Source organism: Protopterus annectens, chromosome 1.part0 (assembly GCF_019279795.1).
Source record: "Protopterus annectens isolate FY-2018-M chromosome 1.part0, PAN1.0, whole genome shotgun sequence".
In the NCBI taxonomy this organism is placed as follows: domain Eukaryota; kingdom Metazoa; phylum Chordata; order Ceratodontiformes; family Protopteridae; genus Protopterus; species Protopterus annectens.
This window is the reverse complement of record NC_056725.1, coordinates 1682414190-1682438129: the sequence shown is the minus strand read 5'-3', so window position 1 is coordinate 1682438129 and position 23940 is coordinate 1682414190. Positions and strand designations below refer to the sequence as shown.

Below are 23940 nucleotides of genomic sequence, written 5' to 3'. Positions count from 1 at the left end.
CTCTGGATCTGACCGACCGGCACTTGCGAACAGCTTCTGCTTGGCCACGCCGCAAGAAAGACTGGGGAAAATGGCGCCGGCTGATGCCTTTATACCCGAAGACCAGCAGAGATGACGTCGGGTGAAGTGCGACATCAGCCGAAGCCGGACCCGGACTTTGGAATCCGGCCGACCGAAGGGCTGCCTGACGACAGGACAACCCATTTGTTATGACTGCAGATGCATCCATGAAGGACATCTGTACTATGTTCATCGTGTTACACTGCTGCAGTCATTACACTTGGGTAGAATCCCAAAGCTGAGGAAGGGTGGCTGGTTCTATAAGGCATTAGGGGTGGTTATAAGGCCCTGCAGCACAGCAGTGGCGAAGCCAGCTCTGGATTTAGAGTATAGAGGCAGATGGTAATGCTTGGTGAAGGTATGTACAGAACTCCCAAGTTGCTGCTTCCAAAATATCCTTGGTAGGTTCTACCCTGAGGTAGGCAGTTGAAGTGGCTGTTGCCCTGGTGGAGTGAGATCTAATGCTGCTAGGTACAGGTTTTCCATGGTATGTGTAGCAGAAATGTATACAATGACCTAACCATTTTGAGATAGTCTGTTTTGAAATGGCTTTTCGCTGTGCTCCTGCAGCATATGCTACCAGTAATTGTTCAGATTTTCTGAAAACTTTAGTTTTATCCAAGTAGAAGCGTAACTTGCCTGTGAATGTCCAAAGAGTGCAGTAGTCTCTCCCCTTTATTCTGTGGTTTAGGATAAAAAGTTGGTAGGTAAATAGTTTGGTTTAGAGCCACACTGGATACCACCTTTTGCATAAAAGTAGGGTTAGTTCTTAAAGACACCCTGTCCTGGTGGAAAATGAGGAAAGGTTCCACTGCCATTAGTGCCTGAAATTCTTCGTGCTGATGTTATTGCCAGGAGCAGAGCAGCTTTCCAAGAGATATATTTCAATTCTGCTGTGTTGGCTGGCTCAAAAGGCGGTAAAGTTAGCTTTTCCAAAACAAAGTTGAGGTCCCAAGTTGGAGTAGGTGCTCTACTGGGCGGTCTTATGTTTTTAGCCCCTCTGAGGTACTGTTTTAACAGAGGATTAGAGAAAATTGGTGGATCCGTGTTGTAATGAGCAGAGATGGCAGAGGCGTGGATCTTGATGGATGAAAAAGAGAGTCCTTTGTCCAGCATCTCAGTTAAGTATTGTAGTACTTGAGGAATGTTTGGGACAAGAGGGTCAAGACCGTGAGCTTGGTTCCAGGCACAGAATCTCTTCCATTTATCCGAATAGGCTTTCCTGGTACTAGGCCTTCTGGCCTCCAGAATGACATCCATAACAGCTTTGGAGAGAGGCATTGCTTGCTTGACTAAGGAATCTTCCATGCAGCTAGGTTTAAGGTCTTTAGCTGGCTGTGTAGTATTTGTTTGTTGTGCTAAGTCAGCAGATGTGGGCTTTGAGGAAAATCCAGGGTGGTTCTTGTGCTAAGCTTCTTAAAATTAGGTACCAGTGCTGGCATGGCCAATCTGGTGCAATCAGGATCATCTTTGGTTCTTCCTGCCTGGCTTTCATGAGCACCTTTGGCAGGAGAGGTAGTGGTGGGAAAGCATATACTTGTAGGTTCTCCCAGCTGAATGGGAGGGCATCCACTTTCCATGCTTCTGGATGGTAACTCCTTGTGCAGAATTTTTGTAGCTGGCAGTTTATTGGGGATGCAAACAGATCTATGGGCTCCACCATTTCTGTGTTAACATTCTGAATATTTGTGGATTCAACTCCCATTCGTGGCGATCCATGATGTTTCTGCTTAAGTCGTCTGCCAGTGTGTTTTTGTCTCCTGGCAGGAATTGTACTTGCAGATGAACTTGAAGGTTTATAGCTGTGTTCCACAAGGTCATAGCTTGTCTGCATAGGGGGTAGGAGTGAGTGCCCCCTTGCTTGTTTATGTACCACATAGCTGTGGTGTTGTCCGTCTTTAGTAGTAGCTGTCCTGGATGCAGCAGGTCCTTGAAGGCTATAAGCGCATTTTGTACAGCTAGCATCTCTTTTTGATTAATGTGAAGATGCCTTTGTTCTGCGGGCCACGTGCCCTGGATACATTTGCCTGCCATGTGTGCTCCCCAGGCGTAATCCAATGCATCTGTTGTCAGTGTTTGCCTGGCTGTGGGTTGTGTAAAAGGCTGTCCCTTGTTGAGGTGACAAGCTTGAGCCCACCACTGAAACTCCTGTTGAAGGCAAGGAATTAGTGGTATAACTGTTTCCAAACTTTGACAGTGTTGAGACCATACATTCTTTAGGTACCATTGTAGTTTCCTCATATGCAGTCTGGCATATGGAATTAGTAGTATGCAGGATGCCATGTAACCCAAGGCCGGCAGAATTTTTCTTGCAGGGAGTTGGGTCTTTGTTGCCATCAATTGAAAGTATTGAGTCAGTTGTCCTTGTTTGTCTGGCGTGAGATAAGCCATCTGGGCCATTGTGTTCAAGCTGGCACCAAGGAATATAATCTCTTGTGAGGGCACTAGTTTTGACTTCTTTTCATTTACTGTGTACCCCAGGCAACTTAATAACTGTTTTACAAATGTACTGCTTGAATCAGACAGTCCAGGTACGGATAAATTTGAATTCATTTCTGTCTGCAAAATGCAATTACTGGTGCCAGGCACTTTGTGAAGACCCTGGGTGCAGCAGATCAGCCAAAGGGCAGTGCAGAGAATTGGTAGTGCATTGAACCTGCTGTGAATCTGAGGTATCTTCTGCAGTTCTGTCTGACAGGGACATGCAGGTATGCCTCTGAGGTCCAAAGTCACGAGACAAGCTTTCTTGACCAGCATGGGAAGAACCTGCTGTAATGTCAACATTTTGAATTTCGGAACATCCAGGCAAGTGTTTAGAGATGAAAGATCCAGAATGGGCCTCCAGGCTTTGTCCTTTCTGGGTACCAGAAAGGGTCTTGAGTAAAATCCTTGTCCTTGCTCCTGTGATGGTACCTTTTGAATAGCTCTCATATCATATCCATGAGTGCTGTAATTTGTTTTTGAGCCTCTGCCCATTGATTTGGTGGCAGATTTGACCTTCCTTTTAACCGTGGCAGAGTGGGAAAGTGGAACCTGTAACCTTGAAATACAATGTTGAAAACCCATTTGTGTTTGGTGATCATTTGCCAATTGCGGTAGAAGAGTGCCAGTTTTCCTCCCAAGGTGGCTGCCAATAAGGATTTGTTTGGCAGCTGTAGTGGGAAGTCATTGCAGCTGTTTTTTATATGGTTGGGGCCTGTCTTCCCCTTCTTTCTGGTCTGATGCAACCCATTGTCGAGGCAAGTACCTTGTGTTTGACCGCTACCTCTTGGACATCTGTACCTTCCCCTTTGAGGTCTGTCTGTAATTGGAAAGGACCAATTCTTAGTTGGCCAGTTTCTGCTAAATCTAGGAGGCTGAACCTGTAAGAAATCCTTCACTGTTTGCATAGATTTTGCCTTATCCTCTATTTTCTTTAGTACCTCTTCTGCCTTAACTCCAAATAACACATCCTGCTGTAAAGGTGCATCCAATAATTTTGCTTTAACATGATCTGGTAACGTATGTTCTTTTAACCAAGCATGTCTTCTAATGACAGAGCCTGTAACTGCTGCTCTGCAGGAGGCCTCTAGAGAATTAAAACCACATTGCAAAGTATGCTTTCCCACTTGTTCAGCTGCATGCAATAAATCCTGCATTTCAATAAAATTAGGAGGATCTGATTCTGGAAACATTTTTTGTTTCAACTGAGACAGTAAAAATTGCTGATATTTTAGCATGTGAAACTGGCAATTTAAGGCTCTCATTGCTAAAGTTGCAGACGTATATACTTTCTTTCCCCATCTGTCTAATGCTCTGGAATCTCTGTCAGAGGGAACTGGATTCTTGGCTGATGAGGCCTTAACTCCTTTGGGTCCCTGAGAAATAGTTTCAGGGTCAGCTACAGGGCTTTTATACAGAAATTTATGCGAGTCAGGGACTCTGTAGTACCTGTCAGGTTTAACAGGGGCTGGAGGTAAGGAATCAGGATTTAAGCTGGATTCAGTATACACATCATCCACAATGTCTAACAGAATAGCAAGGGGTCTGTGTTGAGGTAATACAAGGAAGTCTCTGAGCCTTTTATTGGATTCTGAATAATCCTGGCCTTCCCAGTGGAAATGCTCCCTCATGGTATGTAGGGTTTCCCCAAAGGAGTAGTCCTCAGGTGGAGAGGCTGATGGAATAGATTCCTCAGCTTCAGAATCCTCATAAGGGGGTAAGGAGTATCCTAGGTCTGAGGATGAATCAGAAGAGATGGACACCTGGTCGGATGAGTTGTAGTCTGCATCCTGTCTAGGCCTTTTATCAGGATGGGGATGGGACCCCCTGATCAGAGTGATTAGGTCTTCGGCCATTTTGAGCATTTGTTTCTTAGGCATGGAGGCCTGTCCTGGAGAATGCTGCATTTGTTTCTTTGGCTTTAAAGGAGGCTTAGACTTAGCTGAGGGTTTAATGCTTAACTGAGTAGGTCTGAAGACACCCTCTGTAGCTGTGGCTTGCTCAGCTACTCTGGATCCCTCTGAAAGGTTAGTCTCGGTAGGCTGAAGAACTTGTTCTTCCAAAGGCCCAGCCATCTCCACGTGGGAGTCAGATGCGGCTTGTGGTTCTACAGAAGCGGTCGTCAGGGGCTGCGAAGGTGCCTCACTGAAAACTGGAGAACCGGCGACTGGCCTAGAAGAGGCTTCGTCGTCAGTTTTGGGCATCGGATGCATATCCTTGTCTGTGCGCTTTTTGTGTATTCCGGTCGTCGGAAGTTCCGACGGCATGGTATAGTTGAATTTTCTACCAAAATAATGTCGGGCAAAATCAAACAGACGTTTAATAGTGCGCTTCTTAAACCTAGCACAAAACCGACAACCAGTGACGTCGTGGTGAGGGCCTAGGCATGGGATACAATAGGAATAGAAATCCTTATGAGGTATTTGCTTCCCACAAGAAATACAGTTATTAACTTTTACTGACATCGGTCTGAGGCAAGAAAAATTTTCCCCAATGGGGTACTTAGCTTTGTAGAAGACTCCGGTTCTGGATTCGGAATGAAAATCACAGGAGATGGCCGACCGGCACTTGCGAACTGCTTTTGCTTCAGGCACCGCGCGGCAAAAAAGACTTAAGAAAATGGCGTCGGCTGCATCTTGTATACCCCTGTCGCACTGACGTCAGGGAGGAGGCGACAGCAACCGACGCCGGACCAAAACTTTGGAACTCAGGCCGACTGGGGAACCGCAGGACGGCAGGATAACCCAAGTGTAATGACTGCAGCAGTGTAACACGATGAACATCAGGATTTTTGAAAAGGAGCTTGTGGGACTCAAGAACCCTGTAGTATCTGTCAGGTTTACTAGGAGCAGGGGGGCAGGGAATCAGGGGCCAAACTGGATTCCGGGAAAACATCATCAACAATGTCTAGTACATAAAGTATAGCCAAAGGCCTATGCTGAGGTAGAAGGAAATCCCCAAGCCTCTTTTTTTGAATCAGAAAATTCCTGGCTTTCCCAGTGAAAATGCTCCCTTAAAGTATGTAAGGTTTCCCCAAAAGAAAAATCCTCAGGAGGGGAAGCAGAGGGAATAGAATCCTCTGCATCAGAATCCTCATAAGTAGGTACAGACAAATCCAGGTGATCAGAAGAAACAGAATCCTGATCAGAAGATTCATAATCAAGCTCAGCCCTAGGCCTCTTAGAACGAGGGGGGGGGGGTTGACTACCCTCGATAAGAGTTATTAAATCTTTAGCTAGTTTTATCATTTGTTTTTTAGGCATAGGGGCCTGAGCATGTGGACTGGGCATTGGTTATTTAGACATGGATCGCGATTTAGGCCTTAGTAATGAAGGAGGCGTTGATTTAATATGCAAGTCAGTAGGCCTGAATACACCGCCAGAAGCCAGTGCCTGCACAGTGGCTCTGGACCCATCCAAGGTAGAGACATCCGCAGGTTCCATAGTTGAAGTATCTTGCGGCATACCGGACTCCAAATGGGTCTCAGTAGAGGCCCGTGAATTAGAAGTAGCGGGTATTAGGGGCTGCGAAAGCACCTCACTGAGTACCGGCAAACTGGTGACTGGCTTAGAAGCGTCATCAACAGTTTTGGACCTCGGCGGCCTGTCTCTGTCTTTATATTTGCGTTTTTTTGGAATCCCGGTAGTCGGATGGCTAACAGACGACATTTCTGGATAATTAAACAGAGAACCGAAATATTTAGAGGCAAAAATATACCAACAATGGATAGTGTGCTGATTAAATAAAGCACAAAACCGACAGCAAGGTACATCGTGGTCACGGCCTATGCAAGGAATACAGTACGAATGAAAATCTTTATGAGGTATTTGCTTTCCACATGTAATGCAATTATTAACTTTTACTGACATCGATAAGGAGCAAGAAAAAGTTTCCCCAACGGGGTATTTAGCTTTAAGTTGAAGACTTCGGTTCTGAAACTCGAAAACGAAAATTTCAGGAGTTGGCCGACCGGCACTTGTGAACTGCTTCTGCTTCGGGCACCGCACAGCAAGAAAGACCGATGTAATGGCATCGGCTGCATGTTTTATACCCCTGACAACCTGATGTCATGGAAGAATGGACTGCAACCGATGCAGGACCCAAAACTTTGTTAATCAGGCCGACTGAGGGCAACCTGCAAGCAGATTACCCAAATGTAATGACTGCAACAGTGAAACATGAAAAACATCTGCTTGAGCAGTGGACGAAAGAGAAGAGGGGAGGTTCTGTGTTATAGTGAGCTGAAATGGCTGAGGCGTGAATTTTGATGGAGGAGGAGGACAGGCCCTTGTGAAGCATCTCAGTTAAGTATTGTAAAATCTGAGGTAAATTGGGCACTGCTGTGCTCATCCCTTGAGATTGGCACAGAATCTTTTCCATTTTTCAGCATAAGATTTTCTAGTACTAGGCCTCATTACCTCTAAAATGATATCCATCACTGGTTTACTGAGGGATGGTGAAGAAGAGATTAGGTAATTTAGCCAAGCTGCTAGGTTCAGTGTTTGAAGCTGAGGGTGCAGAATCTGGTTCTCCTGCTGAGACAGCAGGGTAGGAGTCTGAGGCAGGTGCCATGGGGCCAACAGTGGCACACTGCGCAAGAGGGGGCAACAGTGTCGGCGTGGCCAGTCAGGTGCAATCAAAATCATCCTTTGTCTTGTTTGATCTTTAGTAGTACTTTGGAGAGCAGAGGCAGAGGAAGTTTTTCCAGCTGAAGGACAGAGCATCCACTTTCCAAGCTTGTTTGTAGGGAGTCCTTGTGTAAAATTTGTCCAATTGATAGTTCTGGGGGGAGGCAAAAGTACAGTTTTGTACCTACCATAAATGTAGATGTTCGAGTGTACACCCTGCTGCAGTCATCGCACTTGGGTTATCCTGTCGTCAGGCGGTCCCGCAGTCGGCCGGAATTCCAAAGTCTTGGTCCGGCATCGGTTGCTGTCGCTTCTTCCCTGACGTCAGTGCGCCAGGGGTATATATAATGCATCCGATGCCATTTTCTTCAGTTTTTCTTGCCCCAGATGTCAGGTGCCCCCAAAAAGGTGGTCAGTAATTAGCACCAAATTAAGTAATTTTTTGCACAAACACAAAATCCCTCCAGCTATAAGCAAATACATCAGGAAGGTATTGTAGAGATTTAGCCAGTTACATCAGAGGGGATGGAGGGAGGGTAACCTGGACTGCAGCAGGGTGTACACTCGAACATCTACATTTATGGTAGGTACAAAACTGTACTATGTTCATCGTGTTACCCTGCTGCAGTCATCACACTTGGGTAGAATCCCAAAGCTAAGGATGGGTGGAGGAGTTACAGAGGGTTAGAGGAGGCTAGAAGGCCCTGCAGAACTGCAGTGGCGAAGCCAGCCCTAGTCTTAGAGTAAAGTGGTAAGTGATAGTGTTTGGTAAAGGTGTGTACTGAACTCCAAGTTGCAGCTTCCAAAATCTCCTTGGTTGGAACCCCCCTGAGGAAGGCTGTAGATGTAGCTGTTGCCCTGGTAGAGTGGGGCCTAATGGTAGCAGGAACTGGTTTTCCATGATGGGTATAGCAAAAATGAATGCAATGTCCTATCCATTTGGAAATGGTTTGTTTTGATATAGCCTTCCCTTGTGAAGCTGTAGCATAGGATACAAAGAGCTGGTCAGATTTTCTGAAAGCCTTAGTTTTATCCAAGTAGTAACGAAGTTGCCTGTGAATGTCCAAGGAATGCAGGAGTCTTTCTCCTTTGTTCTGTGGATTTGGGAAGAAGGTGAGTAAGTGGATGGTTTGATTTAAAGCCACACTGGAAACCACCTTAGGCATGAAGGAAGGATTAGTTCGTAGAGAAACTCTGTCTTGATGGAAAATGAGGAAAAGGTTCCACTGCCATTAGTGCCTGCAGCTCTGAGACTCTTCTAGCTGAAGTTATTGCTAGCAGCAGGGCAGTCTTCCATGATAGAAAGTGTAGATCTGCAGAGAAAGCTGGTTCAAAGGGAGGTAGCGCAAGTTTTTCCAGAACAAAATTGAGGTCCCATGTTGGTGTAGGAGCTCTCCTGGGCAGCCTAATGTTTTTTGCCCCTCTGAGGAACTGCCTTAGAAGTGGATGCGAAAATAAGGGTGGATCCGTGTTGTAGTGGGCTGAAATAGCTGATGCATGGATTTTAATGGAAGAAAAAGAAAGTCCTTTGTGCAACATCTCAGTTAAATACTGTAGAATCTGAGGCATGTGAGGCTGAAGTGCGCTTTGGCCTTTGGCTTGGTTCCAGGTGCAAAACCTTTTCCATTTGTCCGAATAGGCCTTCCTGGTGCTGGGCCTCCTAGCTTCCAGAATAACATCCATAACTGCTTGGAAAAGAGGAACTGGCTGGATGCTTAGGTGATTTGCCATGCAGCCAGATTTAAGGTTTTGAGCTGGTTGTGAAGAATCTGATTGTTTTGCTGTGTGAGCAAATGGGCAATTTGTGGTAAAATCCAAGGAGGGCCCTGGGCCATATTCCTCAGTAGTGGGTACCAGTGCTGGCGTGGCCAGTCTGGGGCTATGAGTATCAGTCGTGGTCTCTCCTTTCTGACTTTCAGAAGCACCTTTGTGAGGAGAGGCAATGGAGGGAAGGCATATACGGTCAGTTTTTTCCAACTGAATGAGAGTGCATCCACTTTCCAAGCTTGATGGTGAAGTGTCCTTGTACAAAATTTTGTTAGTTGATAGTTTTGAGGACTGGCAAACAGGTCTATGTCCGGAAGGCCCCATTTCTGAGATAACATTGCAAATACTTGTGGATCCAGTTTCCACTCGTGGGGATCCATGATGTTTCTGCTGAGGTCGTCTGCCAATGTGTTCTTTTTTCCTGGCAGGAATTGAGCTTGTAACTGAACTTGGTAAGCCAGACCTGTGTTCCACAAGGTCATTGCTTGCCTGCATAGAGGGTAGGAGTGTGTACCCCCTTGTTTGTTTATGTACCACATTACTGTGGTCCGTCCTTATTGTAAGTTGTCCTGGATGCAATAGATTCTTGAAGGCTGTCAGAGCATTCTGTACAGCTAGCATCACTTTTTGATTGATGTGCAGATTCCTTTGATCTGCAGTCCATACACCTTGAACGCACTGTCCTGCCATGTGTGCCCCCCAGGCGTAGTCCGATGCATCTGTCATAGTTTGCCTGGCTGGGGGCAATGTGAAAGGCTGACCCTTGTTGAGGTGACATGCCTGTGACCACCATAGAAACTCCTGTTGTAGGCAGGGAATGAGAGATATCATTGTGTTCAAGCTGTGGCTGTGTTGAGACCATACACTTTTTAGGTACCACTGTAATTTCCTCATATGCAGCTTTGCAAATGGTATTAGTAGTATGCAAGATGCCATGAAGACCAAGGCATGCAGAATTTTTCTTGCAGGTAGTTGGGTCTTTGTTGCCATTGTTTTGAAATATTGAGTCAGTTGTAGTTTGTCTTGCGTCAGATAAGCCTTCTGGGCCGTTGTATTCAAGCTGGCACCCAGGAATGTCATATTTTGTGAGGGTACTAGTTTTGATTTCTTTTCGTTTACTGTGTACCACAGGCAACTTAGAAGATGTTTTACAAAAGCCAGATGTTGTAAGAGGATGCCCTTGTTTTCTGCTTGGATGAGGCAATCGTCCAGGTATGGGTATATTTGAATTCCTCTTTGTCTGCAGTATGCAATTACTGGTGCCAGGCATTTTGTGAAGACCCTGGGCGCAGTAGATAAGCCAAAGGGCAGTGCAGAGAATTGGTAATGGGATGAACCTGCAATGAAACGGAGGTATCTTCTGCAACTTTGTCTGATAGGGACATGCAGGTATGCCTCCTTGAGGTCCAGCGTTACTAGCCATGCTTTCTTGCCCAACATGGGAAGAAGCTGCTGTAGTGTTAGCATCTTGAATTTGGGTACTTGTAAGAAGGTGTTTAGAATTGAAAGGTCCAGAATTGGTCTCCAGGCATTGTCCTTTCTGGGAACTAGAAAGAGTCTTGAGTAAAATCCTTGGCCTTGCTCCCGAGTAGGTACCAGTTGAATGGCTTTCATGTCCATGAGAGCTGTCATTTGTTTTTGTGCCTCTGCCCATTGATTTTGTGGCAGGTTTGGCATTCCTCTTTTCATTGGTAAGGTGTGAAAATGGAATCTGTATCCTCGTGAAATTATGTCTAGGACCCATTTGTCCTTTGTGACAATGTGCCAGTTGTCCGAAAAAAGTGCGAGTTTTCCTCCCAAGGGGGCTGCCAAGAGAGTGTTGCTTGGCCAGGTAAGGTGAAAGTCATTGAGTTTGCCTTCTGGTAGTTTGGGACCTGTCTTCTCCTCCCTTCTGTGTTGCAGTGCCCCATTGTCGAGGTTTGTACTGGGCTTGTGGATGTCCCCTGCCTCTTGGACGTCTGTATTTACCCTTCTGTGGTCTGTCAGTAGCCGGAAAGGACCAATTTTTTTGTTGGCCAATTTCTGCTGAAGCGAGGGGGCTGTACCTGTAGAAAATATTTGACAGTCTGCATAGATTTTGCCTTATCCTCCATTTTCGTTAAGACTACTTCTGCTTTAACTCCAAAAAGAACATCCTGCTGTAAGGGAGCATCTAGAAGTTTTGCTTTAACATGATCAGGTAGAGTTTGTTCCTTTAACCAAGCATGCCTACATATAACAGACCCAGTGACAGCTGCTCTGCAGGAAGCCTCCAAAGAATCAAACCCACATTGTAAAGTATGTTTGCCCACCTGTTCAGTTGCATGCAACAGATCCTGCATTTCTTTCAATTCAGACTGTTGAGGGAGTGTGCTCATTTTTTGTTTTAACCGAGACATTAGAAATTGCTGATATTTTAGCATGTGAAATTGGCAATTTAGTGCCCTCATAGCTAGAGTGGCTGAGGTGTAAACCTTTTTCCCCCACCTGTCTAGTGCTCTGGAATCCCTTTCAGAGGGTACAGGATTTTTTGCCATAGAAGCCTTAGCCCCTTTGGGACCCTGGGAGATAGTCTCTGGATCAGCAACAGGGCTTTTATAAAGGAATTTGTGGGAATCAGGTACTCTATAGTATCTGTCAGGTTTGGCTGGAGCTGGAGGCAGAGAATCTGGGTTCAAACTGGATTCTAAGTAAACATCATCCACAATGTCTAAAACTGGGGGGATGGCAAGTGGTCTATGCTGGGGGAGTAAAAGAAACTCTCTGAGTCTTTTCTTTGAGTCAGAGTAGTCCTGACCTTCCCAGTGAAAATGTTCCCTCATAGTGTGTAAAGTTTCCCCAAAGGAGTAGTCTTCAGGAGGAGAAGCTGAGGGAATAGAATCCTCAGCATCAGAATCTTCATAAGGGGAGAAGGAGTAATCTTGGTCCTCAGAGGAGCCTGAGGAAATAGACACTTGTTCAGAGGAGGCATAATCTTCCTCTTGTCTAGGCCTTTTGTCGGGTGGGGGTTGGGAACCCCTGATTAAAGAGATCAAATCTTCAGCCATTTTGAGCATCTGTTTCTTAGGCATGGGGCCTTGAACTGGAGACTGAAGTGCAGTCTTTTTACCCAACGGGGTACTTAGCTTTATTGAAGACTTCGGATCTGAAATTCGACTTCGAAAATCTCAGGAGTTGGCCAACCGGCACTTGCGAACTGCTTCTGCTTCGGGCACCGCGCGGCAAGAAAGACTGGAGAAAATGGCGTCGGATGCATTATATATATATCCCTGGCGCACTGACGTCAGGGAAGAAGAGACAGCAACCGATGCCGGACCAAGACTTTGGAATTCCGGCCGACTGCGGGACCGCCTGACGACAGGATAACCCAAGTGTGATGACTGCAGCAGGGTAACACGATGAACATCAGGTCTATATCTGGGCTCCCCCATTTGCTTGTCAACGTGTTGAAAATCCTTGGTTCCAGTTTCCACTCGTGTGGGTTCATGAAGTTTCTGCTTAGTTCGTCTGCCAGTGTATTTAGTTTTCCTGGCAGAAATTGAGCTTGTAGATGCACTTGGTAGCTCAGGGCTGTGTTCTAGAATGCTACGGCTAGTCTGCAGAGGGGGTAGGAATGTGTACCCCCATGCTTGTTTATATATCAAATAACAGTGGTGTTGTCCGTCTTTACCATTAACTGTCCTGGAAGAATGTGGCCCTTGAAGGCTGTCAGAGCATTCTGTACAGCTAACATTTCTTTTTGATTGACATGTAGGTGCATTTGACTTGGGTTCCATTTGCCCTGAATGCACTTCCCTGCCAGGTGAGCCCCCCATGCATAGTCTGTGTCTGTTGTTAGGATTTGGGTGGCAGGGGCTAGTGTGAATGGTAATCCCTTGTTATGGTGGCAGGCCTCTGCCCACCAAAGGAACTCTAGGCATAGGCAAGGTATGATACGAATCATTGCTTCTAGATCCTGAGAATGTTGACAGCATAGGCTTTTTAGATACCATTATAGTTTCCTCATATGCAGTCTTGCAAATGGAATTAGAAGAATGCAGGAGGCCATGAACCCCAAGGCTTGTAGTATTTGCCTTGCAGATAGCAGGGTTCTTGTGGCCACTTGTTTGAAGTAGGTTGTCAAATGAATTTGTTTCTATGGCGTAAGGAAAGCCATCTGGGAAGCTGAATTCAAGCTTGCTCCCAGAAATATAATTTATTGACAGGGTACCAGGTGTGATTTCTTTTCATTTATGGTGTACCCCAGACAAGTTAGCACCCTTTGTACAAAGGCCAGATGATTTAAAAGTATGTCCTGGCTTTCTGCCTGAATTAGACAATCGTCCAGGTATGGGTATATTTGAATATTTCTTTGCCTGCAAAATGCAATGACTGGAACTAGGCACTTTGTGAATAACCTGGGCGCAGTAGATAAGCCAAAGGGCAGTGCACTGAACGGATAGTGCGTGTAGCCTGCTTTGAAGCGTAGGTATCTTCTGCAAGATTCCCTGACTGGGATGTGCAGGTATGCTTCCTTTAAATCTAGTGTTGCCAACCAGGCGTCTTTGATTGGGATAGGGAGTAACTGATTAAGAGTCAGCATCTTGAATTTTGGTATCACCAAAAATGTGTTTAGAGTAGACAGGTAGATCTGGCCACCCGCGTGGTGTTGGTAACGTGTGGAAGTGAAATCTATATTCCTGGGACACTACATTTAAAACCCATTTGTCCTGGGTAATGAGTTCCCAAGTTCTTTGCATGAAGAGCAATCTTTCCCCCCAAAGGGGAAGTCAGTTGAGAAGTGCTTGGCAGTTTTAAAAAGAAGTCATTGAGACCGTTTACCATAAGGGGGAGTTTTACTACCCCCAGATTTGGAAGTGGAGGCCCCCTACTGCTTAGTCCTGTGCATACCCTGGGACTGAAGCCTGAGAGCTCTGCTGGATCTGGGTTTGGACTGAGAAGGTCTGGAAGAAGCAGGAAAGGACCAATTCTTGGAAGGCCAAAGCCTACTAAACCCTTGAAGGTTGTACCTTCTTTTCAAGAACTTCTTCTGCCTTGTTGTCAAACAGGCGGTCCTGGTTTAAGGGAGCATCCAGTAATTTCACTTTAACATGATCTGGCAAGGATTGCTCCTTAAGCCAAGCATGCCTTCTAAGTACAGACCCAGTTACAGCAGCCCTGCAAGATGCCTCTAGTGAATCAAAACCACATTGCAAAGTATGTTTTCGAACTTGTTCAGCAGAATGCAGTAAATCCTGTAAATCCTTATTTTCAGCACAATCTGGAATCAACATAATTTTCTGTTTAAGCAATCCAATAATATGCTGCTGATACTTTAACATATGAAATTGGCAGTTTAAGCCCTAATGGCCAAAGCTGCAGAAGTGTATAACTTCTTACCCCCCCCCCCATCTATCCAGCACCCTAGAGTCTCTATCAGAGGGGGTAGGATTTTTGGCGGTATTAGCTTTAATGCCCTAGGGTCCCTGTGAAATGGTCTCAGGATCCGTAGTAGGATTTTTAAAAAGGAACTTATGAGAGTCAGGGACCTGTAATATCTATCAGGTTTTCTGGGAGCAGAAGTTAGAGTCAGGGGCCAAGCTAGATTCCGAAAAGGCATCATCAACCATGTCTAGTACAGGAGGTATGGCTAAAGGCCTGCGCTGGGGCAGGTGTAAGAAATCCCTAAGCCTCTTTTTAGAATCAGAAAAATCCTGACTTTTCCAACGAAAATACTGCCTGAGGGCATGCAAGGTAGAGGGAAAATAGTCCTCAGCATCAGAATCCACACAGGCAGATAAGGGTAAATCCTGGTCATCAGAGGAAAACAGAAAATTCAGAATCCTGGTCAGAAGTATCATAAGCAAACTCAGTCCTAGGTCTCTTAGAAGGGGAAGGTTGGCTTCCCCTGATTAAAGCAATAAGGTCTTCAGCCATTCTTATTTGTTTTTTAGGCATAGAGACCTGGCCTTGCAGTCTGGGCATCAGTTTTCTAGGCATGGTTCGAGTTTTAGGCCTTGAAGAAGAAGACAGCGCCTGTTTAATATGCAAGTCAGTAGGCCTGAATACACCCTCCGAAGCCGGTGCCTGCACAGTGGCTCCGGACCCATCCAAGGTAGAGACATCTGCAGGTTTCACAGTTGAAGCATCTCACGGCATACCAGACTCAGAATGGGTCTCAGTAGAGGCCTGAGAATCTGAAGTAGGGGGTATCAGGGGCTGCGAAAGCACCTCACTGAGTACCGGCGAACTGGCGACTGGCTTAGGAGAAGCGTCATCTGCAGTTTTGGACCTAGGTGGCCTGTCTCTGTCTTTGCGTTTTTTCGGTATGTCTTAAGTCGGATGGCTTACTGAAGACATATCGGGATAATTGAACCAAGCACCAAAATATTTAGAAGTATACCAATGACGGATAGTTTGTGGTTTAAATAAGGCACAAAACCGACAGCGAGGTACGTCGTGGTCAGGGCCTAGGCAAGGAATACAGTACGAATGAAAATCTTTATGAGGTATTTGCTTTCCACAAGTAATGCAATTATTTACTTTTACTGACATCAGTTTAGAGCAAGAAAAAGTTTCCCCAATGGGGTACTTAGCTTTTAGTTGAAGACTTCTATTCTGAAACTCGAAAACGAAAATTTCAGGAGTCGGCTGACCGGCACTTGCAAACTGCTTCGGGCACTGCAGGGCAAGAAAGACTGATGTAATGGTGTCGGCTGCATGTTTTACACCCCCTGACGACCTGACGTCACAGAAGAAGGGACAGCAACTGACGCAGGACCCAAGACTTTGTTAATCAGGCCGGCTGAGGGCTACTGCAAGCAGATAACCCAAATGTGATGACTGCAACAGTGAAACACGAAGAACATCAGACGTCTGCTCTGAAGGTTCCACGATCAGTTCCAACGCCTCCGGCTCCGAAGGTCCAAGTTGGCTTGGAGGAGGAACAGAAGTAGAAGGAGGTACAGCTGTCAGTTCCGAAACCGCTTGGGTCAGACCCGATAATTTAGTAAGTGCCAGTGTCTGTAACAACTTCTGCACCACAAATCTGATAGACTTCTCGAGGACCGAGATGAGGGGATCAATGACGCCACTGATCGCAGAATTGGTGATTTCAAGACCGCAGAGACCAGTTCCAGGACTGGTGACCGGCTCTGAAAAGCTACTACACTTGGTTCCGAGGTCTGTGGAGCCGGCGTCGTTAATTTTTCACTGATTTTGGAACAGAATGTCTCGGCTCCGTGGATACCGAATTTGAAGACTTGGTAGATTTAAAAGATTTTGATGTTTTATCTTTATCGTCTTTGTCCAAAGATTCCTGAAAAGAGGATTTCAGTAATCCCCTATCAATCAATATTTTCTTCCTTTCCTGTAGAACACGGCTACTGAAAGAAATGCAGATGGAGCAGTTCTCCTGTAGGTGCAAAGCACCCAAGCAATAAACACAAATAACGTGACAGTCAGTCACCACAGTTTTTGCCCACACTTAGGGCATTTCTTGAACCCAGATTTGGGTTGTTTTTCTTGATCAGCCATAGCATATGACAGACAACCAACAAATGTAAGGCCTACACGGAGAAACAAACGGCCCAGATAAAACTAGAATATCTATCACTAAAAAGAAGTTAGTAATAAGAAATAATTTGCCCAGTTAGAAAAAAGGGTCAACACTATACAGCAGTTTCTGATAAACAACTGTCCTAAACGCAGACTTCCAAAAATTAAACTAGCCCTCTAAATGAAATGGGCTCTATAAGTCCAAATAATATACACACGCACACACTAGAAACAATCTACTCAACTTACTATACTAATCTAAATATTTTAAATGCTAATTTTTCTTTAAATTCTAAACTTTTAAAAACACCTATGTAAGCACACAAGGATATGAAGGGAAAGGGAGATAATAAAGGCCTAATAAAACAACAGCCACAAAAGCATCTAAACTAAACCTCAAAGATAGCAGAAATAGTTCTGCAAAAGGGTGAAGTATTCCTAAATGGAAAGGAAACTTATAAAACTACAAATTTAAACCCTATAAAAGAAAGTAGTAATCAAAAAAATTCTACTGGCCTGAGCTGTGAAGTATCCTCTGATCTATGCAGTGGCAAACTAGATCTGAGGTAACACAAGGTGCATCATGGGATAGGGAGTTGGCCTCGAGCTGATTGAAGACCTCGAGCTTTGTAGTTGGCCGATCACTTCCGAACACATCAGTAAGAATGAACGGCGAGATAGAACAACGCCGCATCAACTGCCCTATGATGTGCAAGCCCTTACTTTGTGTATGATTATATCCAACATCTAGAAATGCATTATCTATAGTACTAGGATGGAGAATTTGAGACCCAGTCAGGCGTGCTTTTTAGAATGATGTTAGCTAGTATTCTGGTGAACTCGCAATGGTATTTGTAGAGAAGGACCTCAGAGTGTAGGGAGTCCAACCAGCTCCCAATTAAAACTGCATCCCATCCCCTTTTACCATGAAAATGCAATGAAAATAGGTAAAGTGAGTGCATGCCAGAACCAACATCTGTTTCATCATGCCTTTATCCTAGATTGCCTGCCTCCCAAACTTTATCAGTGACTCAGCTGCAGTATGACCACCAATAATTAACATATCTCAAGTTATGAGTAGTACACTCTCAGATGACCCTCTGGCAAGTGGAGTTCAAATGATCCTGTTAACTGGTGCTACACGACTGCCACCATGCCTCTAAGTCTGCACACTGACAAATTATTATTTTTTGATCTGCACGTATAAAATTAGCCTTCAATGTAGCCAGTGCATTTACCTACAATGATTTCAGTTTACCAAAGCATTTTAAAAGTGCAGCCCACAGGTTATGAAGTCATGGTCAGTAATACATATTTAAAATGCATGCTTGCTTTTACAGGATATTAATTTGTGTATAAATAAATAATGTAAACAAAATGAAGACCATTTAAACCTAAAGACAAGATAATATGAACTGAAACTATCAGCAGAAGCAAATCAGATTGTTAATAATCCACAACCTCAGAGAGGGTGATCACGCAGTGCAAGTCTGAAACAAGAATTAGCTAAGGAAGGAAAGTGCCTTACTTGTCTAGCACTGAAGTTTTGGGGGCTGAGCCCCGAGCCGATTGCTCCAAGGCTGGCATTGGGTAGTGTGGAACCAGAGGGAGACAGTTTGTAGCTGGGGGTAGGGGAGAAAGGAGAGCAGGGGGCCTCATCCCCAAGGCACCCATCTTGATTGGAGAAAGGCAAGGTCAACTGATGAAGGGCGAATTAGCCAGAGAAAGAGTTGCATTAGTCAAGCAACAAAAGCAAAGACAGAAAAAAAGAAAAAAAAAATGAAAAGAGTAATTAGTAAATTTTAATTAGCTGAAACATCATAAAACATTACTAACAGTAGTACTTTTCTATGGCATTAAGCACAAATAGTTTATATACATTGTGCCTTCCATCTAGATAACAAGGATGATGGTCATGTGAGCAATTCAGTTACCATTTAAATTTCAAATGTTTTACCAAAATGTGTGCTTAACTGCTTTGGATGTTAGGATGTGTCAGTAGCACAGAAAAGCACTGCACAAAATGGGACAATAATGTAAATACAAAGTAAAAGCAAAACAATAATGAGCAAGACAAATCGTAGATAAACAGAGTACAGTCAACACACAACCTCCAAAGCAACGTATAAGTAATTTGATAAAATACACAAGGGCAAATCTGTTAAATGCAAGGTTGTCGACAGTAAAAAAACAAATTAACTGAAAGTATCAGCTACTCCTCCTCAAATAACTAGAAAGTTTCAGGTCAAAGGAATATGTGGGAAAAAAAAACATTTAGTATGACCCAAAGCCCTGCATAAAGGACTACAGCAGTAACAGAGGATCTGGGAGATGCCAAAAGTTGGACCAGGGGCTGGAAAAGAATTGAACCAGGTTCCCCCATCTCTAGCCTACAAGAGGAAGTTGGGGGTCTGTAGATGAGATGGCACGGGCAAAACAAGCTTCTGGAAGTTAAGATGCAATCACTATTGAGAGTCTCTTTTTATGGTAGCATATCCCAGACCACAGCAATCCTAAAAGAAAATCTTGATCTGAAGAAGATATCCAGTTTGCAGTGCTTTGCAAGTGGGTTCAGGGAAGACTAGGCTACTACCACAAAGTTATCTAGACTGACTTTACAGAAAAAGGCCTTGGACGTAGAACAGCGAGCTCTCATTGGTTACAGATAGACTTATTTTATGATCACCATAAAAACACAACGCAGTTAAAAAACATTTGTAAAGGGTAGGCTTGGTCATTCCCTTACCCAAACAGGATCTGGCAAAGTCCACAGAGCTCTGACAATCTTTCCCGATCATTTCTGGTCTATGCAAGCTCTAAGCTGTCTCTAGACATCCATATAATGAAGGCATTTACACTGCTTAGAATAACTCTGGGAAGAATAAATGTACACAGAGACTGGTTCATATTAGCTTCTGTATAAACTTTTAGCATACAGGATGGGTTAATCCCAAAAGTCACAAGATATCAGTGAATAACCACATACAGTGACTTGTCAAAGAGCCTAAAGCTCAAAAAATCCCTTGACAAACATAATGGCTACCATGAGGAGGATCCCCTACATTAACAATTTCAAGTCAGCTGAGGCTGCAGCTTGAAGTACAGAAGATTCAGATTCTAAGTGAAGAGTTCCTTGCTAACAGGCCTTGCAAATGTCCAAAGTTACAAAGGAAGTGCAATTTTCTCTTTACTTTGGACCCTAACAAAAGAGTACCCAAGCTGGAATTGAACATATTAAGTCAAATCTTGTGAAAAAAATAGCACAGAAGAGGCCTGAATCCTTATTGGTTCAAAGTTAGTTACTAAACAGGCAGAACAAGAGACCATTGAGGATCTAGCCCAATTTCCCCAATGGCTGGCTAAGCAACTTGCTCAAAGTCACACAGCAAGTTAATGAAGTCTGAGTGAATCAAATCCTGTACCACAGGAAGCAGCTCATTAACAGCTCTTAGCCTTATTCCTCTATTCTACATGCCAGACTTGCCAGTGGCACATAGAGAAAGAGAATCCACGTCTCTAGGCATGCTTTCAGAGTAGATGATCTTTGTGTAAATGTAATGACAGAGATCACTATATGAAAAATCTCATTTGGCTATCATCAGTACTGGAGCAGCCAAGATGCCAGCTTCAGAAGTGACCCAAAAAACACAGTCTTTAAAATGGTGCGTTGAAACAAAAAAGGGGAAACCCAAGCCTATTATGGACAAAAGTAGTAATTATAATACCCTTGATCTTGTTTAGCCTAATTTTCTGAATAAAATCAACAAGAGAAAATGAGAAAAAAGTGCAACAGAGACCACATGGCCATGGGTGAGACACAGAACATCCTTAACCCAAACTTCAGAGATAGAATCAAAGACAAACTGGAACATTTAATGCTTGTTGGAGAGGCAAGCAGATCACACCATTGGGAAATACCAATGGAGGAAGATATTCTTGGCCATTGCTGGAGTTAGTGATCACTCATGAGGTATAAAAAGGCAGTAGTTTAACCTATCCACTAGCTAATCTGCCAGCCCCAAAAAAGCATTACCACCAGACTGGATGTCCCCACAGCCAGACCTTCATAGCACAGAGGATAAGCAAGTTGTCCTCTCTCTGATGATATAAACAGACCACCAAGGCGTTGTGTAACTGAAGAGAGAGAACTCATTTTGGGTTAGATTCCTGAAAGGCTAGGAAGGCATAGCTCTCATCTTCCGAGATAAACAAGTTAAACTCCTGAAACATTCAGACCCCTCAAGACTACCTTCTCACTGTAATGATGCCTTCCCGCCAAGACAGATGTGCAGATGATCACTAGCACCTGAGGAGTCTAAAAATGAAAACTATTTCCTAACAAAATGTCTGCTAAACCAAGACCCCACTCAAGATAAGTATGATATGCCCTGAAGATTAAAACAAGGTGGAGAAGACAATCAGTGTACGGAGACTGATGAACAACATTTATGTTAAATCTGACATGAGGGACCAAGTAAACTACCATTACCATCAACCACAGAACTTGAGGCAGGATTCTGCCAAAATAGTTTGGGAGGCCTTGATAACAGAAAAGTACAGTTGTGTACACTTACCATAAATGTAGATGTTCGAGTGTATTCACTGTTGTAGTCATCACATTTGGGTTATCTGCCTGCAGGAAGTCCTCAGCCGGCCTGAATACCAGAGTCTTGGATCCCTGCGTCGGATGCTCTCTCTTCTTCCATGATGTCAGGTCATCAGGGGTATAAAACATGCAGCCAACCCCATTACATCAGTTTTTCTTGCCCCAGATGTCAGGTGCCCCCACAAAGGGAAGCAATTACATGTTATGGTACATCTCCATCAAAAGGCAAATATACCAGAAAGCTTAAATACACCAAACAAGAAGGAAAGGTAGAGCCAAGAGAAGTCAGGGGGGCTGGAGGGAGGGTGACCAGGACTGCAACAGTGAATACACTCGAACATCTACATTTATGTTAAGTGTACACAACTGTACTTTGTTCTTCGTGTTTCACTGTTGCAGTCATCACATTTGGGTTGATTTCCAAAGCTAAGAAAAGGAGGAGGAAGTTAGAGAGCATTAGGGCCAGCTATTAAGCCCTGCAAGACTGCAGTGGCAAAACCAGCTCTGGATTTAGAAAAAATAAGCATGTGGTAATGCTTGGTGAAGGTATGTACACAGCACCAGGTAGCAGCTTCTAGGATGTCCCTGGTAGGGACTTCTCTGAGAAAGGCTGTAGAGGTAGACACAGCCCTGGTGGAGTGTGATCTTATACCCTGTGGGGTAGGTTTTCCATGGTGCTTGTAGCAAAAATGAATGCAATGGGCTATCCATTTAGAAATGGTCCCCTCTGACCCTTCAGCAAAGCCAACTAGCAGCTGTTCAGATTTTGAGAGGCTAAGTCCTGTCCAAATGAAATCTAAGTTGTCTGTGCATGTCCAAAGAGTGCAGTATTCGTTCTCCTTTGTTTTGTGGATTAGGGAAAAAAGTAGGCAAATGAATGGACTGATTTAGGGCCACACTAGACACCACCTTGGCCATAAAGGAAGGAAGGATTGGTCCTGAGGGAAACCCTGTCTGCATGGAAGATAATGAAGGGCAACACTGCCATGAGGGCCTGTAATTCAAACACTCTTCTTGCGAAAGTGATGGCTAGAAGGAAGGCTGTTTTCCAAGAAAGGAATTTCAACTCTGCAGTTGTAGCTGGTTCAAATGGAAGGAGAGTGAGCTTTTCCAATACAAAGTTAAGATCCCAGGTTGGACTTAGGGCTCTCCTGGAGATCTTAAATTTTTGGCCCCTCTGAGGAATTACTTTAGCAGAGGATGAGAAAAGAGGGGTGATTCAGTATTATAATGTGCTGAAATGGCAGAGGCATGAATTTTAATTGACAAAAAGGATAGGCCCTTGTGGAGCATTTCTCCTAAGTACTGAAGAATATGAGGTAAACTGGGCACCGCTGTGCCCATCCCCTGAGTCTGGCTCCAGGAACAGTATCTTTTCCACTTTTCAGCACAGGATTTTCTAGTACTAGGCCTCCTTGCCTCCAGAATGACATCTAGCACCTGATTACTGAGGGATGCTATTGGAGAGCTCAAGGAATTAACCAGGCTGCAAGGTTCAAGATTTGAAGCTGAATCTGGCCCGCCTGCTGGGACAGCAGGGAAGGTGTCTGAGGTAGGTGCCATGGTTCCAGCAGTGTCATACTGCGCAAGAGGGGGTACCAGTGCTGGCATGACCAGTCTGGTGCAATCAGTACTGTCTTTGGCTTGTCCTGTTTGATCTTTAGCAAAACCTTCGAGAGGAAAGGCAGAGGGGGAAAGGCATTAACCGAGAGGCTTTCCCAGGTAAAGGACAGGGCATCCACTTTCCAAGCTTGACTGTGGGAAGTCCTTGTGCAGAATTTGTCCAATTGGTAGTTCTGAGGAGAGGCAAACAGATCTATCTCTGGAGTTCCCATTTGTTCCTCAAGAGGTTGAATATTTTTGGTTCCAATTTCCATTCATGTGGGTCCATGAGATTTCTGCTTAGGTCATCTGCCAGTGAATTTAGCTTGCCTGGCAAGAATGGAGTTTGTAGGTGCACTTCGTAGCTCAAGGCTGTGTTCCACAGAGCCATGGCTAGTCTGCAGAGAGGGTATGAGTGGGTTCCCCCTGCTTGTTTAGCACCACATAACTGTGGTGTTGTCTGTCTTTACCAATAACTGTTCTGGAAGAATGTTGTCTTTGAAGGCTGTCAGGGAATTCTGTACAGCTAACATTTCTTTTTGGTTGATATGCAGGTGCATCTGTCTCAAGCTCCATTTGCCCTGAATGCACCGCCCTGCCAAGTGAGCCCCCCATACATAGTCTGATGCGTCTGTTAGAGTTTGGGTGGCAGGGGGTAGAGTGAAAGGGAGTCTCTTGTTGTGGTAGTAGGCCTCTGCCCACCAAAGGAACACTGTCTTTATACAAGGAATGATAGGAATTCATTGACTCCAGGTCCTGAGAATGTTGACACCATAGGCTTTTTAGAAACCATTGTAGTTTCCTCGTATGCAGTCTTGCATATGGAATTAGTAGAATGCAAGAGTCCATGAACCCCAGGGCTTGCAGAATTTTCCTTGCAGATAGCTGGGTCTTTGTGGCCAGTAGTTTGAAGTACGTTGTCAAATAAACTTGTTTCTCTGGAGTGAGGAAAGCCATCTGGGAAGTTGTGTTCAAGCTTGCTCCCAGGAATACAATCTGTTGGCAGGGTACTAGGTGACACTTATTTTCGTTTGTGGTGTACCCAGAGAGGTTAGAAGTTTCTTTACAAATCCCAGATGTTTTAATAGAAAGTCCTAGCTTTCTGCCTGACTCGGACAATCATACAAGTATGGGTATATCGGAATATTTCCCTGCCGCAAAATGCAATGGCTGGAGCTAGACACTTTGTGAATACCCTGGGCGCAGTAGATAAGCCAAAGGGAAGTGCAGAGAACTGATAGTGCATGGAGCCTGCTCTGAAGCGTAGGTATTTCCTGCAAG

The 23940-nt window shown here is 44.6% G+C and overlaps 1 protein-coding gene across 1 annotated transcript in view; it reads right to left on the bottom strand.

The window, feature by feature from the left end:
• TNRC6B (trinucleotide repeat containing adaptor 6B) overlaps nt 1–23940 on the bottom strand; it is a 2803754-nt gene that overhangs the window by 1604114 nt on the left and 1175700 nt on the right. Inside the window, exon 9 of the mRNA XM_044074422.1 lies at nt 17980–18150. Coding sequence (XP_043930357.1) covers nt 17980–18150 — 171 coding nt within the window. The remainder of the gene's footprint in view (nt 1–17979; nt 18151–23940) is intronic.